The 19885-nt window shown below is 47.4% G+C and overlaps 1 protein-coding gene across 9 annotated transcripts in view; it reads left to right on the forward strand.

Annotated features, from left to right (window-relative positions):
* DOK2 (docking protein 2) overlaps positions 1-19885 on the forward strand; it is an 83333-nt gene that overhangs the window by 49647 nt on the left and 13801 nt on the right. For 8 of the 9 annotated variants that reach the window (XM_056571105.1, XM_056571106.1, XM_056571101.1 and 5 more), the window contains one exon: positions 16800-17087. In XM_056571105.1, coding sequence (XP_056427080.1) covers positions 16863-17087 — 225 coding nt within the window. In that variant the 5' untranslated portion in view covers positions 16800-16862. Of the gene's footprint in view, positions 1-4862; positions 4933-16799; positions 17088-19885 lie in introns of those variants that run through there. The other variant, XM_056571107.1, reaches the window with a different exon arrangement.

Consider the following 19885-nt stretch of genomic DNA (forward strand, 5'->3'; position numbering starts at 1 on the left):
TATAAGGGAGCGGCGGCCATTAATCGCTCTCTTTCCTCGTGGGCTGCTGATAGAGGAGGATCTGCGCAGCTGTCGTCAGCAGTGCCTAGGCTCAAGCCTTGCGGCAACGGCCATCTTACAAAACTGTGAGTTACCTCAATCCCTGTTAAGTCTGCAAGATCACCGGACCTAAACAGACCCCTAAATCCGGACGGATCTCTGCATCAATCCTAATTCTACTAGTCCTTTGGATAAGCTAATGGTCCATGGCATCTGTCAATCACTGCCATACTACATAGAGACTGTATTACTAAGACTGTTGCTGTTAATTGGATGTACCGCAAGTACCTCAGTAAAGTTTATACAAGTTCAAGTTCATCCCTATTGTGGACCTTCATTCATTTAAGCACGCACCGTTTCTGGTCAGGGTGGCGATAGGTTGAAGATTCACCTCAGCGTATTAACCCTCACCCTGGCGTCACGAGTGACAGGGGTTAAATTAACCCCTCATATACCGAAGCAACACCCCAACTACACTACACCCCCAAGGCCCTACCACACGGACATTCCACAAAATTGCGGCCAAAGTCTATCCGGGCATGCTGGGAGCTGTAGTTTTGCAAAGGCTGAAGGCACCCTGGTTGGGAAATACTGGGATAGGGGATAATAAGCCTGTCCATAGAATGGAGCATAACTGGTCCCTGAATGGAGCACACCACATGTGTATTGCCAGTGCTCCATTCATTCTTTATGGGGGAGATTTATCAAAACCTGTCCAGAGGAATAGTTGCTGAGTTGCCCATAGCAACCAATCAGATCACTACCTTCATTTTTCAGAGGCCTTTTAAAAAATGAAAGAAATTGTGATTGGTTGCTATGGGCAACTTAGCAACTTTTCCTCTGGACAGGTTTTGAAAAATCTCCCCCTATGGAGCTTCCCTACATTGCTGAGCACTGTGAATGAATGGACTATACCCTGACTAGGGGATAGTCTATGCCGCTATGACCCACCCATACCCACTAATAAAATATGCTAACACCATGTATGGTAGAAAAAGGCCACAGCAGCCCACTTTTATTAAATAACATATTTAACAAATATAAATAACTTACATAAATAATCAGGTAAACATTACCAATAACATTATCAACAGTGCAAATAACAACCTTAAACACTATCCGAGCAGGAGAGGGACATGAAGGCACACCAATCTTCAGTCTCCTACTTTACCCTCTGCCATGCCTCACCTGACCCAAGGGCACCATGTTCGGAGACCATTCCCTCTTTGTGACCGCCGCCGCAGGGAATTTCCACCACCGGCTGGGTACTGCCCCACCATACTAATATCTCCAATACTCTTCTCCAGGTCTCTCCAAATGCCTCCAAGTTCCCCTCCAGCCCCTGTCACAACGGGCGCGAGTGACACCTTACTTGTGGCCAGCCACCCACAACTCCATGGCCCTCTTCACCGCTTCCCGAGTGGAAAGCACCCACAAGTCCATCCCGATAGCATTCAAATGAACGCCATCGGACGCCATCAACTCCCACGAAGGCACCTTCAGCTCCTTGTGCCGAACAACAAACCCCCCATTCCTGGATACGAAACAACCCACCCCTCGATTGACTTTAGCCCTGGCTCTATTAATGCCTTGTACCGACCTCGCCTGCTGCCAAACCAATCGGGCCACTATATAGGACTATACTATCAAAATCCCCGGGAAAGAGGCCCATAACCTCAACAAGTCTAATTTAATGTCACGCATAAGGGACCTGGACGTGCGTGCCTCAAGATCCTTGCCCCCGGCATGCAACACTAAGACATCTGGGACCCAATAAAACCCCACATAAAATTGGACAAAAGCCCCCTTTTCCCCAACCACCTAACCTGAGCCACCTCTCTTTCAAGTCCCAGCTGATGCCCATTTGGGCGAACATCTGGCCGCAAGGCGCCCCTCCGGAAGTAAGAATGCTCCACGATCCACAGGAGACACGGAGCTGGTCCTGCAAAATACAGACAGAAAATAAACAGAAAACTACCCTGCAACAGACCATCAAGCAGTAAACCACTGCAAGGCCACTTACAGCAATTGAGGTCGAACATAAACCTAAAACGCTCTGATTCCTACCTCCTAATTCTCCGAATAACCTCAGGCTCCAAACCCCATCATGCCGCCTCCATGGCAGCCCCTATTCTAAACAAGTGACAGCTAAACTCCCTGGAGGGCCTCCCCCGCGCCCCCAAACAACGGCGAAAAACCTGCGTAAACTGATACCGGGACAAAAAATACCCATTCTCATGGACCAACAAAGACCCCTCCCCAGGCGGGCGAAGTACCATGAAAGCCTGAAAACACTCCACTGGACACATAAGGGACCACCTCACCGAGGCCAACCGGACAACAAAACCCCGACCCAACTGGTCAGTCTTAGAGACCCGAATGCGACACTCCAACATCTGCCCCACCATCAACACATCCGACACCAACAAACCGCCCGCCACTTTCCTACTAGGGGCAACCAATTCCGAGACCCGAAAAGCCCTGAAAAAAGCTAAAGCGAAGGCCAACCTAAACAACGCCACCTCAAACACTGAAAAACACACTGTAACTCCTCCCCCAACTCCAACAACAGGAAAAAAGGATAAGGGCGCAGAGAGTCCCGAACCACAAACCCCTCTGAAAACCTTTCGCTGCCTGGCAAACCAAAAACGACTTGGTAACATCCACCAAGCCCCAAACCTTAAACCAAAAGGCAAATGCCGCCAACCGGCGCCCCAGCCCAGATGGAGACACTCTGTCACCAAACAACCGCCCCACAAAAAACAGGACCAACACCTCCCAGTCACCCGGGCCTCGCTTCCCATCAACCTCCGACAACAAAGCTTCCCATTCCCCCCAACACCGACCATAACCAGTCCAGGTAGACGCACTCACTGACCGCTGCACCAGCGCCAGCACAGCTCTCACACCACGTTCCACAGCCGATCCGGGCATGATCCGGCATGCAAAATTAAGGCGGTCCAACAGCGACTGGGCCACCGCCCCCACAACCACCCACAATTCCTCCAACTTCTACTTTGGAAGCCGACATTCCTTGGCAACCATATCAATAACGATACCAAGGAATTTCAACTCAGTAGCAGGCCCCTCCGTTTTGTCGGGTGGCAAGGGCACCCCAAAGCAGGCCGCCACCCTCTCCATGGTCTGCAACAAAATAGTGCAAACCACCGGGCCCTCCAGGCCAATGAACAGGAAGTCATCCAGGTAGAGCAGAACAGATGCCACCTGCGACTCCGAGCGCACCACCCTTTCCAGAAACTAGCAAAAAATATGCACAAGAGATGGAGCAACCCATCGGAAAGCACATGTCCACAAAAAACTCCCCTTCCCAACAGCACCACAACAAACAAATACTGTCTGGGTGCATCGGCAGGAGCCGAAATGCCGACTCAGTGTCAGTTTTAAAGAGGTACGGTACCCTGCCCCGTACCTCTGAACCCAAACCAAGGCCTTATCAAAGCACATGTATGAAACGACGAAAAGTGCCGGATAAATGCCGTCATTCACCAATGCCCCCGCAGGATGCGAGAGGTGGTGGATAAGGCGAAATGTAGCCAATTCGTAAAAGCATGAGGAATAAGGCGATACCGCCGCCACTTCTCCTCCTCCTTTTTAGACTCGTCCGGCTTAACCCGGTCCAGATAAAATTTCTTCAAGGGGAGCAGGGAAAATATTTCCACATAATCCCCTTTCCAAATATGCTCCCTAACCTCCTGTTTTAAGTGGGCACCCAACGGGCCCTCGAAACACACATAAACTTCCCCCCGAGCGGCATCCGCCAAACGCACCTCCTCACTACTCTTCCCCGAAGCGGTGGCCGTCTCCACAGACGCCCCCACCAAAGAAGCACTCCCCACCCCCAGAGCCCCAGAGGACCCAGCAACCCCACTGGATGACCCCACCACCGCCTTCACGTGACCTACACCAGACCACACCACTACTGGGGACCCCGCCTGCAAACCCCGTCCCTCTAACAATACCCGCACATCAAGCATCAAAGCCTGCAAACCCTCTCACAAAACCCCCACCCACAACACCAAAACTGGAGAAGGTGGTCGACTTGCTCAAGCGCAACGGCGCAGGAGGCCTGGCAGCCGTATCTCCAGCAGGTCCACCACGATCTCGAACAGCAGCAGCAACAGGAGACGTACTTAGGCCCCCAGCCCCGCGGCCCGCATCCGGCAGTACCACCACACTGCGAACAGCAAGCCGCTGGCCGGGCAGACCAGTCCTCCTGGAAACAGCAGCATCTTCATCATCCTCAAAGGCCAGAGTGGAAAGCCCCTCCTCCCCGTCGGCTCACCATCATGCCCCCCTGCAGTCCAGCAGCTCCCCCCGCAGCCTGAGTCCACAGATGGCCGCCGCCCCGGGGGGACGCAGCGTGGGAGACCGTTGCAGCCCTCCGTCCTGAAGCAGTTCACACCGCTCCGCCGGATGGACCGCGGGCGAGACACTCCTTCTCCTCCCTGACCGCCGAGCCCCACTGTTATTCGGCACCTCCACACCGGCTCCGGTCGCAGACACAGCACTCTCAGACACAGCACTCTCCTGGCTCTGGTCACTCCTGGATGCAGCAGGATGAGGAATCCAAGAGCTCCTGAACGGGACACCCGTGGCGGCGGCGCGAGCGCGGGACAACCTCCGGGCTCGGTCTCTCTGGGGCCCGAGACCGCCGCGCACTGGACCTCGTGGGGCGCGACTCACCGGAAGGCCCTGCAACACCAGAGGCCCTGAGCAGCTGGGCCTCCAGCCAGCCAGGTCCCCGCACCAGTGCCTCCTCTCGGACCCGCATAACAGCTCCTCCAGGGCAGACGACATATAGAAGAACAGGGAGCATTGCCAGTAACTTCTCCAGTCAGCGCTGCACTGACCTAATGCTCCTCTTCCTGTCTGGTAAGCCCTCCCCTTAGACCCCCCCCCTTCTCCTGTTAACCCCTACCTTTCCGCTGTCCATCCTCCCCTGTCATGTGCCCCTTCGCTCCCATGCTGTCCGCTCCAGAGCTGCTATATCGACTTCTGGAGCAGCCTGTGGATAGGTGGTAACTTTGGGAATACCCCTTTAACAACTTTGTGCTCTGTCTCAAAGAGTGGAGTTCCAAGCTGGGGACCCCTCCTCCTATGGCATGCATATGATCTAATAGGGCATATGAAAAGTGGCTGTCGAGATAAAGGCAGTTTTTAAAGAAAACCTATAATTATCAATGAGCAATGCAGCATCTGCGACTGAAATCCCTCTGGCCCTCCTGGAATAGCTTTCTAATCCTCTGAGTTTGATCATTACATGGCTAAAGACACGGATGACTGTAGGCCATGAACTGTGACATTTACAGAAGGAAGTAGATTAGATGTGAGAATTGGTACTTGCATTCTTAACAAGAGAGCTGGTAAAATGCAGAACAGGATCTGACCTCTGTAAACCTAGCATGGCGCAATTAGGCCCTTTGTAGGTTTTGTAGTGTCTGTTTATCTGTATTCTGCATGTTTCTGCTTTGGGTCCTGTTTATGTTTATTGTTTATTTTTTATGTCTGAACAATTTCTGTGCTTATTCTCCCTGGTTTGGGAATAGTTAACCTAGCAGCCCTTCAACACTGGGAGGATATATAAGGCCTCTTCAGGTACTGTTCTGGGATGATAATTTCACCTTTTACTCAGCCCATGTTTGCATTATGTTCACTATGTTAGTCTTAGCACATGTCCTGAGTTTAAACCATGGTTATATGTCCTGTTTGATATGTAGATTTTAGCCTGCTTTGTTTTAGTACCTTTGTAAGGTTTTAGTATTCTTGTATTGTTTGTTCTGCATATGCTTTGTGTTTGAGTCTGTATTCACACTATGCGTTTTGTCAGTCCTGTTTTGACCTTGTTTATCCTGGATCTCCTAGCATAGAATCCTGTTCTGAGCTTTGTGCTAATCCATATATCTAGGAGTGAGTTAGTCTTGTGTCTGTCCTCATGTTTGCTTGTATTTAGGATTTTTGTTTCTTCCTAGGCTAGTATTCTGTTCACACTGTAGAGTCTTGTTCATATTATCATACCTGCCATTAAAAGAGTACTCCGGCGCATACTTTTTTCCTTTTATGCCGTCCTGGCTGCAAAATAAAAGAAAACACACTTTCTCTTACCTGCCAACGAGCCCCCGGAGCTCCGGTACACTCCGGTACAGGTGTTCGGTCCCCGGGCTGTATTCTTCTTACTTCCTGTTAGCCCGGCATGTCACACGGAGCTTCAGCCTATCACCGGCCGAGGCGGGACATCGCTGCGGCCAGTGATAGGCTGAAGCTCCGTGTGACGTGCCGGGCTAACAGGAAGTAAGAAGAATACAGCCCAGGGACCGAACACCTGTACCGGAGCTCCGGGGGCTCGTTGGCAGGTAAGAGTGTGTTTTCTTTTATTTTGCAGCCCGGACGGGATAAAAGGGAAAAAGTGCGCGCCGGAGTACTCCTTTAATCTTGATCCTGTTTCTTGAACTGTTTGTTAGTATGCTATATTCTGCCTGGTATATCTGTTTGAAGCTTTGTAGTATTCCCGTTATGTTCCTGACTTGTTTCCCGTCATGTACAGTTAGGACTCACTATCTTCCTGCTCCCTGACACCCCTTTTCATGAAGTTTATTTTTTATTTTTTAAAGGTGGCATCAAATAACATCAGTTGATCTTTATATGTGCAAAAGAAATGGAAGGCGCTTACCCAGCATTTAATACCAAAAACTGAGCAAAACCCCTCTAAACACCTATACCCTAGGTGTTAAATAAATAATGTGAATAATTATGGAACCACACAAGAGACTTTACAGGAGGGAGTACTACTCATAGTTGTCTTGAACTACTCTACCCATCCTCCTTGTTGGTACCACACATGTAAAGATCAAGGAAAAGAATGATGGTGCTCAAAGTTACATGGATATAATATCTCAAGTATGTGTTGATGAAAAATAACAGTATAGAAAATACATAAAATATATAGCCGTCTGAAAAGCCACAGGGCCCTTGTGGCTGACCTCTAGCTATATAAAAATAACGATTAAAACATGAAATAATGATACCAATAATGGGAAATAGGTAAAACATATACAGTGGTCCCTCAACATACGATGGTAATCCGTTCCAAATGGACCATCGTTTGTTGAAACCATCGTATGTTGAGGGATCCGTGCAATGTAAAGTATAGGACAGTGGTCTACAACCTGCGGACCTCCAGATGTTGCAAAACTACAACACCCAGCATGCCCGGACAGCCGTTGGCTGTCCGGGCATGCTGGTTGTTGTAGTTTTGCAACATCTGGAGGTCCGCAGGTTGTAGACCACTGTTAGAGGAAGTTGTACTCCCGTGTCCCTGCCGCTCCGGACCGTCACCGCTCGTCACCGCTGCCCGGGATGTCGCCGTCCATCGCTGTCGCTGCATCCCCGAGGTGTCCCCGACGCTCCGGCAAGGCCTCTTCTTCCCCGGCATCCACGCTCTCCGTCGCCGCCGCTCCTATTGGATGACGGGACGGCGTGCGCAGCGATGTGATGACATTGATGGAGAGTGCCGACAATGCAGGGGATCCCGAAGAGGATGCGCCGGAGCCCCGAGGACAGGTAAGTGATCGTCATCGGACCACACGGGGCACCGTAAACGGCTATCCGGGGGCAGCTGAAGCATTGTATATTGATGCTGCCTTCAACATGCGATGGCCTCTGAGAGGCCATGGCATGTTGAAATGATGGTATGTCGGGGCCATCGTAGGTCGGGGGTCACTGTAGTGCCGTGGGAACTGCTGCTGAAATCAAGTGCAAAAGAATAAAAATCCAATATTAAAGTTAGTAGGGCATTGTGCCACTTGTAGTCCGTGCACATAAATGTTTTACACTTTCAGGTGATTATACATTCAAATGTCCTCACAAGATGAATAGCGCTAATTCCAGCAAGGAATTTGATAATGCACTTTGCTCCGGCAATTGATAGTAATATTCAGCAAGTTAGAAATAATGTCACAGTATATAGTGCGGCGGTGCTGTGCACCTCTCACCTATCCCACCGATCACAGGAGACGGGAGTGTGGATCGATGCGGCGGGATCCTGCAGCTCCTGGAGTTGACAGCGCAACTCCGAATATCACGGGCTGTGTAAGTTGTGTCTTGCGGGCACTGATCTTCTGCAGCAGCGTGCAGGTACTGTCAGCTGTATGATCCGCGGAGACATGTGGACCTCTGCTCTGCTTCAAGTATACTTAGCCCCGGCGTCCTTGTGTCTTTGAGCGCGATGGGTGCTTGATTGGCAGGGCACTATCTGGCTGGAACTCCACTGAGGTTTTTTTTGCAAAAACGCCGTCAAAAACGCCAATTTTCCCGCATCCAGATGTTAGCTGCAAGTCAATGGTAAACTGCAAAATTCCAGATTCACTTGGCGTTTTTCAGTTTGGCGTTTTTCAGCAATTTCTGGCTCAGAGGCTGGAGTTTCAAAACGCCCTGCAAAAACCTAGTTTGGCGTTTTTTGCCCTGAAATCGTGGCGTCTATGGGAGAGCAAAAACGCCAAGAAAACGCCGTGTTGGTTTAAAATTTAGCGTTTTTGCAAGCGTTTTTATTCTTTTTGAACTTTAGCGATCCCAAAAAATTATGGAGATACCTTTTTTATTAAAATTTCGTAGGGTACCATAAAAAAAATTTATAAAAAAGATACAGTAGTGATGGGAAAAATTGTACCTAACGAAATGTATCTTTTTTTATTACAAAATGTTTATTAATTTTTAAACAGGGATCAATTTATGTGAGCGGGTAAAGCACTAAAAATGTAGCCGACAATAATAAAAATGTAGTGTGTGCGTGTTTTTCACATTTTTTATTTTTTTTTAACATTTTTTAGGTAGTACTACTACTCCCAGCATGGAACACACTGTTCCATGATGGGAATAGTAGTTACCTGTACTTATTGAAAGATCGCCCGTCGCAACCCTCCTGTATAATGTATAGATGCGGCCCGGACGCTCTTCTCTGGTCCCCTGCACTGACGTATATATACGCATATTCATATTTCCAGCAGAGAGCTGTGATTGGCCAGATGATTTCAGCCAATCACAGCTCTCTGTGAGAAATCAGAATGTGTATATATACGGCAGTGCAGGGGACCATGGGAGAGTGGCCGCTGCATCTATACATTATACAGGAGGATCACAGCGGGTGTCAGGAGTGATACCCGCAGTGATCTTTCCTTAACTACAAGTACTACTACTCCCAACATGGAGTACACTCTGCCCAATGCTGGGAACTGTAGTAGCTGGCGTTTTTTCTGGCGTTTTTATGCCACAAAAATCGCAGGGCAAAAATCTCAGTGGAGTCCTAGCCTCTGTCCTAAGCACATGTAGCAGTATGCTGGGCAGCAGCAGACCTCACTGGGCAATGATGAAATACGATTAATATTCAGGCTGGACAAGTTTCAGGATCTCCATAGATCCTTTCTTCAGCAGCTATAGTATATAATCACCTGAAAGTGTAAAATATTTATGTGCACGGACTACAAGTGGCACAATGCCCTACTAACTTTATTATTGGATTTTTATTATTTTGCATTTGATTTCAGCAGCAGTTCCCACGGCACTATATCTTTTACCTATTTCCCATTATTGGTATCATTATTTCATGTTTTAATCGTTATTTTGATATAGCTAGAGGTCAGCCACAAGAGCCCTGTGGGTTTTCAGACGGCTATATATTTTATGTATTTTTTTTATATTGTTATTTTTAATAAACACATACTTGAGATATTATATCCATGTAACTTTGAGCACAGTCATTCTTTTCCTTGATCTTTATATGTGTGGTACCAACAAGGAGGATGGGTAGAGTAGTTCAAGACAACTATGAGTAGTACTCCCTCCTGTAAAGTCTCTTGAATGGTCCCCATAACTTTGTGGTTGGCTAACCCTGTATGTCCCCTTTTAACCCGTGCAACTTTTGTGTTCACATGGTGCAATTTCCATGCAGAATTCTGCTGAAAAATTCAGCTAAAAAATGTCACATATTTTGGTGCATATTGGCCCTCATTTACTTAGAAAATCGGGTTGTAAGTCTATCAGGGACATTTATCATCATTGCTTTGGTAAGCAAGTTCTGTAGTCATTTTTTTCTTGCTATTTTTTTTGCTTATGTATGACATATTTATCATACTATCACAGGGGGTTGATAAACTTGGCTTACGTGAGCAAAAACCAAGAAATCCCTTTTTTTTATTTATTTTTTTTTATAATTGTTTATTATCACAATTTTTAAAATTTCCATAACAAAGGGAAATAGTTATACAAACATCATATCAACAGGAAAATAACAGTAAAAAATAAGGACAATAAATAAAAAAGGAGAAGGAAGAGTATTGAGGGGAAAGAATAAGAGGTATTGAGTAGTAGACCACAGGGGGGCCTCATCATCACGTGTCCAACCGTGAAATCTCAGTAAAAAGGAGGTCTCAGGTTTATAAATAAGTCAAGCGGCATGGAAAAGATTATTCTGAATTAAGAACAGTAATGCAAAGCAAAAATAAGGAGGCAATTATAAATTACATAAATTGAGTGATATCATCACCATTGAAAGTAGTTGCTTTTGACGGTTTTGAGGATTAGAAAGCAAACCATCAGGTGAGATCAAAGTGAGACCTTGGAAAACAGTCGAGAATGTTCGACATGTATAGTCAGAAAATATGATAAATAGAGAGGATCACAAGACAGATGAGGAATGGTTAGAGGGAGATACAAACAATAGAGGTGAGTAAAGAGAAGGAAAGAGAAAATAAATCACTTTTAAATACCATTTTTTTTTAGCTCACATAAGCAAAAACCAAATAATGACTACAGAACACCACTTTGCAGCTTTGAAAAAAAATGTGTGTGTGTATATATATATATATATATATATATATATATATATATAATGTGTGTGTGTCATTTTTTAACACTGTTTAGTTACTTCTTCTACAGATCCGTGTATCCTGTGGACTCCTTCAGATTCGGTGGACTACTTCGACGACCAAAGTTTTTCTTTGCTTGATGTTAATAAAATGGTTAACGAGGGCTTGTGAGGGAGTGTTTTTTTGTAATAATTTTTTTTTAAACCTGTTGTGTTTTTTTTTTTTTTCTTACTGGACAAGCTTAGTAGTGGAAGCTGTCTTACAGACGGGGTCCATTACTAAGCCGGGCTTAGCGTTAGCCACCAAAACAGCTAGCGCTAACCCCCAATTATTACCCCGGTACTCAACGCCACAGGGGTGTCGGGAAGAGCCGGTACCAACAGGCCTGGAGCATCAAAAATGGTGCTCCTGGGCCTAGGCGGTAACAGGCTGGCATTATTTAGGCTGGTGAGGGCCAGTAACAATGGTCCTCGCCCACCCTGGTAACGTCAGGCTGTTACTGTTTGGTTGGTATTTGGCTGAGAATGAAAATAGGGGGGACCCTATGTGTGTTTTTTTTTTAAACATTTAATTATTTATTTAAAAAAAAAAAACACATAGGGTCCCCCCTATTTTTATTCTCAGCCAAATACCAATCAAACAGTAACAGCCTGACATTACCAGGGTGGGCAAGGACCATTGTTACTGGCCCTCCCCAGCCTAAATAACGCCAGCCTGTTACCGCCTAGGCCCAGGAGCGCCATATTTGACGCTCCGGGCCTGTTGGTAACCGGCTCTTCCCGGCACCCCTGTGGTGTTGGGTACCGGGGTAATAATTGGGGGTTAGCGCTAGCTGTTTTTGTGGCTAACGCTAAGCCCGGCTTAGTAATGGACTCATCTATAAGACAGCTTCCACTACTAAGCCTGTCAAGTAAATAAAAAAAAACACAACACGTTGCAAAAAAAATTTATTCCAAAAAACACTCCCCCACAAGCCTTCGTTAACCATTTTATTAACATTAAACAGATTTTAAAAAACGCTGGTCATCAAAGCAGTCCACCGAATCCGAAGTAGTCCACAGGATACACGGATCTGAAATGAGAAATAAAAAAAAAAGAAAAATAGGTTAATACATTTATTGTCACCCGCCCATGACTGCAACTCCCAGCATGCCCTTACAGTAAGGATATGCTGGGAATTGTAGTGTGGGGGGGGAAACAATCTCCCGCACTACATGACTACAACTCCCAGCATATCCCCACTGTAAGGGCATGCTGGGAGTTGTAGGGGGGCGGGTGACAAGCCTGTCACCTGCCCCCTGCCGCACAACTACAACTCCCAGCATGTCCTTAGAGTAAGGACATGCTGGAAGTTGCAGGGGGGCGGGTGACAACTACAACTCCCAGCATGCCCTTACAGTAAGGACATGCTGGGAGTTGTAGGGGGGTGGATGACAACTACAACTCCCAGCATGCCCTTACAGTAAGGACATGATGGGAGTTGTAGGGGGGGCGGGTGACAACTACAACTCCCAGCATGCCCTTACAGTAAGGACATGCTGGGAGTTGTAGGGGGGTGGGTGACAACTACAACTCCCAGCATGCCCTTACAGTAAGGACATGATGGGAGTTGTAGGGGGGCGGGTGACAACTACAACTCCCAGCATGCCCTTACTGTAAGGACATGCTGGGAGTTGTAGTCGTGCCAGCCAGGGAAGCGGGTGGTAAGGCGCTAGGCTCCCTGGCTGCAGTGATTAGAGAATCACTGTAATTTCATATTTCCTGCCGGGTCACGTGACACGGGACCCAGCGGGAAATATGAAATTACACCAAACTCCGCTGCGCTGTGGTAAGGAGCCTGGGCTGACATAATACTGCAGCCACCCGGGACTCCCACAGCCGGGCACGGAGATGTGCAGAAGCCGCCCCTGCCATCTCTCGGCGTGTACCACAGTGCTGAGGGATGACAGGGACGGCACCTACACATCTCCCTGCCCAGGCGGCTGCAGAGTTATGTCAGCGCTGCGGTGATAATAGTTGACGGAGCCCGGGCAGCTGAAGTGTGGCTAGCCCGGGCTCCTTACCACGACGCTGCAGGATATATGAGGAGCCAGAGTTATGTCAGCGCTGCGGTGATAATAGTTGACGGAGCCCGGGCGACTGAAGTGTGGCTAGCCCGGGCTCCTTTTAACATTTGTTAAAAGGAGCCCGGGCTGGCATCACTCTGCAGCCGCCCGGGCTGGCATCACTCTGCAGCCGCCCGGGCTCCTCTGATTCTATCCCCGCTACCCTAAGATAATGATGGGGATGGGGACACTGCTGTACATACCCCCAACCCCCCCTTGTCTTCCACCCGTCCGTGCCGCACATTGTCCGCCCGCTACAATACTACAACTCCCAGCATGCCCTCACTGTATGGACATGCTGGGAGTTGTAGTCTTGCAACACGTAGCAGACAGATGGGAGATGTGCGGCGCAGGCGGGTAGTAGCCTTTTCTGCTCCATGTTTGAGCTGGAGTAAATGTAGTAAATTTTTAACCTTGTTGCGACTTTTTTTTGCGCAGTTGCGACTGTCGCAGTTAATAAATACCAGACTACCTGTAGTCCATTTTAAAATGATTACTTCGTAGTTAAGTTTTGGAAAACCTGCTTTTCTCGCTTTCCAGTCCAATTGTTGCACGAAAAATCGCGTAGTCGCAGGTGCAACATTTTTGCGACATTTTTAGTAAAAAAAAAAAAAATTTACTAAATCGCTTGATAAATGCCAGTCTATGTTGCTTTCTTACCCGACTGCTTTTTTCCCCGGGTATTTATTATTATGTCGCATCCTGTTTGTCGCACGTGGGTTTTGTTGGTTTTGGTTTCCAACTCCTCTTAGTTGTCGGGAAAAAATCCACAACAATTCAACAAATTCGGGTTGGAAAGCTTTATAAATACGTGGGAAAGCTCAGAAATGTCGGGTTACGCCCCTTTTTCGGGTTTGGGAGAATCCACATCGGGTCCGTCGGGAAAAAATTTTGCATCGTGTCGCAGACTGGCGCCCGATGTCTGCTACATGTTGCAGACAAAGATGCGCCAAAAAAACCTGACAAAAGAAGTCGGGATTAGAATAGTAAATGAGGGCCATTATCTTCAGTGGGGATTCCACTGTCCCATTCACAAAGTCGAATTTCCATTCAGAGCCCCACTGAAGTTAAAGGAGAACTTCATCAAAAATTAACGCATCCCCAATTTGCAGGATAGTGGAGAAGCAGCAGATCACGGGGGTTCGACCACTGGGACCCCCACACATCCGCGATCACTGTGAAGGGAGCGTCGGGCATCATCAACGCTCCCATAAAAAGGAATGGTGGGCATGTGACATGCCCTCCACACTGAGAGAGCCAGGGTCCCGGAGATCGGGGGGGGGGGGGGGGGGGGGGGGCTCCAATCAGCTACTTATTCCCTATCCTGTAGGGGATAAGATAACTTTGCTGGAGTTCTCTTTTTAATGGGGCTCTGAATTCAAGTGGCATCTTTGTTTTGAAAGCACTGATATTCTACTCCAATTCCGCTCAATAGTTATTTTTTTTGTTTTACTTTCAATCACATGACCAAAGAATCATATAACTTGAGAAAAAAACAAATGATAAAACTGCCACAAAAGGCATTTAGTAAAATTGGAGGGGTGACGCCTCGAAAACGGCATCATGAAGGACCAAAAACAACTGCAGATTTTTGTGGTTTTTTTTTCAGGACATAAAACCTCCAAAAACTGGTGCCAGAAAGTTATACAGATATATATAACATTTATATAAAAATTAATGTGTGGTGAACCAGGAGAGTTGTGGTGACTGGGGTGTTTCGGTGATGTAAGTGCAGGGTCTGGTGGTATTAACCCTTAGATGTTGTGACGCCAGGGTGCGGTTTCCTTAGTGTTAATGGTCTTACTGCCAACCGTCCCAGAAACGGTAGGGAAAATAACGGAATGTCCCCAGCAGACTTTATGAATATACTGAAGAACTTTACTTGAAGATTTTATGCAACAGTCTTTAAACATACCAGTCCCTTAAGAGGTAACCGGAATGCAGGTTCCTCACAGGTTTTGCTGGGACTTTGAAGCATTGAGCTTTGATGCAGGCCACTGTGCTACTAATTATAATATCTGAGCTGGTAGTAGTCACACAGGATTTGATAGATTGAGCTTGGTAACTCACGGTATAGTGGCTGAAGGATTCTTAGGCTTTGGCCTAGATGAATTGAGATTTCTGCTGAGATGTTTGTGCTTTCTTGATAATCCGGAACAAAGAGAGAGAGAATTTAGTGGCTACAGCCCTTTATGTAATAAGGGGCTGGACTAAGCTCATTGGTCAGCAAACCTGTCAGTCCTGAACCCAGTGAACTCTGGGTACATCACATGACCCTGGAAGGTCCTTAAGCAATTATACATTACAACTGTACATCACGTGACCCGAAAGGTCCTAAATAGCTATACAACCATTATAATAGATCACGTGACCCTACCCGTGACTATACATTTATATTATCTATATACCGTATTTATCGGGTTATACCACGCACCGGCCTATAACACGCACCCTCATTTTACCAAGGATATTTGGGTAAAAAAAAGTTTTTTACCCAAATATCCATGGTAAAATGAGGGTGCGTGTGTGCGCGTGTATACCCCGATACACCCCCAGGAAAGGCAGGGGGAGAGAGGCCGTCGCTGCCCGCTTCTCCCCCCTGCCTTTCCTGGGGTCTAGAGCCCTGCTGCCAGCCCTTCTCTCCCCCTGGCTATCGGCGCCGCTGCCCGTTCTGTCCCCCTGACTATCGGTACCGGCGCCGATAGCCAGGGGGAGAGAAGCGGCGCCGACAGCCAGGGGGAGAGAAGGGGCAGCGGCACCCATTGCCGGCACCGCTGCCCCGTTGCCTCCCCCCATCCCCGGTAGCATAATTACCTGAGTCGGGTCCGCGCTGCTGCAGGCCTCCGGCGTGCGTCCCCTGCGTCGTTGCTATGCACGGCGCGGCGCACTGATGTCATGCGCCGCGCCATGCAGCGCATAGCAACGAAGAAGGGGACGCACGCCGGAGGCCTGCAGCAGCGCGGACCCGACCCAGGTAATTATGCCACCGGGGATGGGGGGAGGCAACGGGGCAGCGGCGCCGGCAATGGGTGCTGCTGCCCCTTCTCTCCCCCTGGCTGTCAGCGCCGCTTCTCTCCCCCTGGCTATCGGCGCCGGCAATGGGGCGCCGGTACCAATAGTCAGGGGGACAGAACGGGCAGCGGCGCCGATAGCCAGGGGGAGGGAAGGGCCAGCAGCAGGGCTCTAGACCCCAGGAAAGGCAGGGGGAGAGAAGCGGGCAGCGTCGGCCTCTCTCCCCCTGCCTTTCCTGGGGGTGTATCGGTGTATAACACGCACATAGACTTTAGGCTAAAAATTTTAGCCTAAAAAGTGCGTGTTATACGCCGATAAATACGGTATATATTAAACAATATACAATTTATATGAGGCAACCAGGGGTTAGCCCTGCAGAAGAGCCCTATGGGAATGAAGGGACTCTGGCTGAGGGGGCTTTAGACAGGGACAGGACCAGGTCCTGTACCGGGATACCACACAAGCCCTATAGTACTTTTCATCTGCTAAACACCCTAGAGGAAGTTGTGTCGTTTGTACAGTCCCACATTGTGCTCACTGCTGCCACCTCTGTCCAGGTCAGGAATTGTCCAGAACACGAGCAAATCCCCATAGCAAACCTCTTTGTTCTCCTCTTCCTGGATCCTTGTGGGTGTGACTTATGGGTTTGATTGGTTTGAGAAGGATAGAAATACCTCAGTTTTTGGGTACAGGCCAGGTTCATGCTGAAATGCTAGTGGTATAGTCACCATACTAAATGTGTTTTGTATTTTATATTTATTCGCAGAAGTGGAAGAAAGTATGGGCACTGTTATACGAAGCCACTTCCAACGGACTGGCACGCCTGGAGATGTACGAGGGCTTCCAGCCTCCTGAAACAGGGCGTAAGCAAGAATGCTGGAAGCTGCTACAGCTCAGTGAATGTGTGAGTTTATCAGATCGCTGTGGAGAAAATTGCCCAAAAGACACTCGGGTATTCAGCATCGAGACAGCGCAGAGGGTCTACCTGATAGCTTGTGAGATTTGCGAACAGCCAAACTGGATAAGAGCGCTCTGCAGCCTGGCGTTTCCACAGGTAAGTTTCCAAAGTACAAGAGAGGATAGTGACTTACGGGAACAGTTCATTCAGGTCTAAGTCTCTAACATATACTGTGTCTGTGCGGATCTCTAAAGCATGGCCTTATGCACTTTTCAGTCTTGCACAGATAAAGTATATGTGGTGACACAGGGGGTGCAAGATATACTTGTCAGGTCGTGATACCAGGACACTGTTAGTCTTTACATGGTCTGAGGTGGAGACAGCTTCTCCTGGGCCAGGCACGAGCCAATAAACACACTGTCGCCGGGTTATGGATAACTGTCTTTTACTGAGGCAGGAGCAGATGGTACAACACTCACAGTACGGAGCAGAGTAGAAGGGATGTGGTGTAACCCTTGGGAGCCCTTTTGCCTTGCTGGAACTTAGTGCTTTTCACCCACTTGGATTAGATAGACTGGAGACTTGGAGATTAAGAGAGATCCCATGCTGACTAGGGTTCTGCTAAGGTCCAATTTCACTGACACTATCAGGGTATGAGTCACCAACTCCTGGATGGGGAACACTTGCAGAATGGCAGGGCTGATTTGATGAAGATCTTTTCTTTAGGCTTCCCTTTGGATGACCTCACACTTCTTCCACCTCCTTTCCACACTGTAGCTCACATAGAGCTCTGCTCAGAACAAGGTCTTAACTGAACTAGGACAACTCCCCCCCTACACTATATACAGGCCAATTTGGGGGTTCCCATTGGGTAACAGGGGTCACCTGGTCACTCTGCATCTCCTTCTTAAAGGTACAGTACATATAATACAAGAATACAGTAAATACAGCAAAGTGCTTAAACACAGTGAACAATAGAACAGTAGGCCCATCACAGGAGCAGCAGGCATGCCACAGCCCACAGGACAGCCTTTGGTGCTGGGACACCACATATACATTAGAGAAGTCAACCTAATGTAGTCCCTATTTCACTAAGTTTGGTCTATTAAAATCAAAGGGCCTGCTGGGGACACTTATGACAGGTTTCCAACATATACTTAATCTGAGCTGTGAACGGGCCCATACATTGATTATTTCTTGGTGCCATCAAGGGTTAGGATATATTAGACAGCAATAGAACTGTTCTCAAAGTTGGTGTGTTGAAAGAAGCAGAAGTGGGCAAGTGTAAGGATTTGAACAACTTTGGCAAGGGCCAGATTGTAATGGCTAAGCAACTAAAAAAACAAACAAATGGCAGGTCTTGTTGGGTGTTGGTATGTAATGGTCTGTACCAAGGTAGGACAACCGGGAACAGGGTCTTGGGCACTCCAGGCTCATTGATGGCTTTAGGAAGAGAAGCCTAGCCTACACAGAAGAGCCACTGTAGCATAAATTGATGAACAATTGCCTGCTGGCTCTGATAGACAGGAGTCAGGACCCATAGGGTGTTGCAGCTTGTTGTTTTTGGATGTGTGTAGCCACAGACTGGTCAGAGTGCCCATGTTGACCCTCGCCTGCTGCCAAAAGCACACACAATGGGCACATGAGTATTAGAATGGGTGTGATAAATGTAACTTTTATCTTAAACTATGTGGATGGACAGGTGCATGTGCGACCCATACCTTGAAAAGAGATGGCTCCACGATGCGCTATGGGTAGAAGACAATCCTGTGGAGGTAGTGTGGTGATCTGGGCAACGTTCTGGTGGGAATCTTGAGTCCTAGCATCATGTGGATGTTACTGGGATATGTGCCACCTACCTAAACATTGTACAGACCATGTACAGCAGGATTACCTAAGTTCAGTGGCCTCTTTCAACAGAATAATGCCCCGGCCACACTCCATAAATAGTTAAGAACAGTTTGAGAAACATGACAAAGAGATTAACCCCTTAAGGACTCAGGGTTTTTCCGTTTTTGCACTTTCGTTTTTTCCTCCTTACCTTTTAAAAATCATAACCATTTCAATTTTCCACCTAAAAATCCATATTATGGCTTATTTTTTGCGTCGCCAATTCTACTTTGCAGTGACATTAGTCATTTTACCCAAAAATGCACGGCGAAACGGAAAAAAAAATCATTGTGCGACAAAATCGAAAAATTACACCTTATCATTATTCTGTAGGTCCATACGGTTAAAATGATACCCTACTTATATAGGTTTGATTTTGTCGCACTTCTGGAAAAAATCATAACTACATGCAGGAAAATTAATACGTTTAAAAATGTCATATTCTGACCCCTATAACTTTTTTATTTTTCCACGTACAGGGCGGTATGAGGACTCATTTTTTGCGCCGTGATCTGAAGTTTTTATCGGTATGATTTTTGTTTTGATCGGACTTTTTGATCACTTTTTATTCATTTTTTTAATGGTATAAAAAGTGACCAAAATACGCTTTTTTGGACTTTGGAATTTTTTTTACACGTACGCCATTGACCGTGCGGTTTAATTAATGATATATTTTTATAGTTCGGACATTTACGCACGCGGCGATACCACATATGTTTATTTATTTATTTTTTTTACACTGTTTTATTTTTTTTATGGAAAAAGGGGGGTGATTCAAACTTTTATTAGGGAAGGGGTTAAATGACCTTTATTAACACTTTTTTTTTACATTTTTTTTGCAGTGTTATAGGTCCCATAGGGACCTATAACACTGCACACACTGATCTCCTATGCTGATCACTGGCGTGTATTAACACGCCTGTGATCAGCATTATCGGCGCTTGACTGCTCCTGCCTGGATCTCAGGCACGGAGCAGTCATTCGTCGATCGGACACCGAGGAGGCAGGTAAGGGCCCTCCCGGTGTCCGGTCAGCTGTTCGGGATGCCGCGATTTCATCGCGGC

The sequence above is a fragment of the Hyla sarda genome, chromosome 4 (genome assembly GCF_029499605.1).
Source record: "Hyla sarda isolate aHylSar1 chromosome 4, aHylSar1.hap1, whole genome shotgun sequence".
Taxonomy (NCBI): Eukaryota; Metazoa; Chordata; class Amphibia; order Anura; family Hylidae; genus Hyla; species Hyla sarda.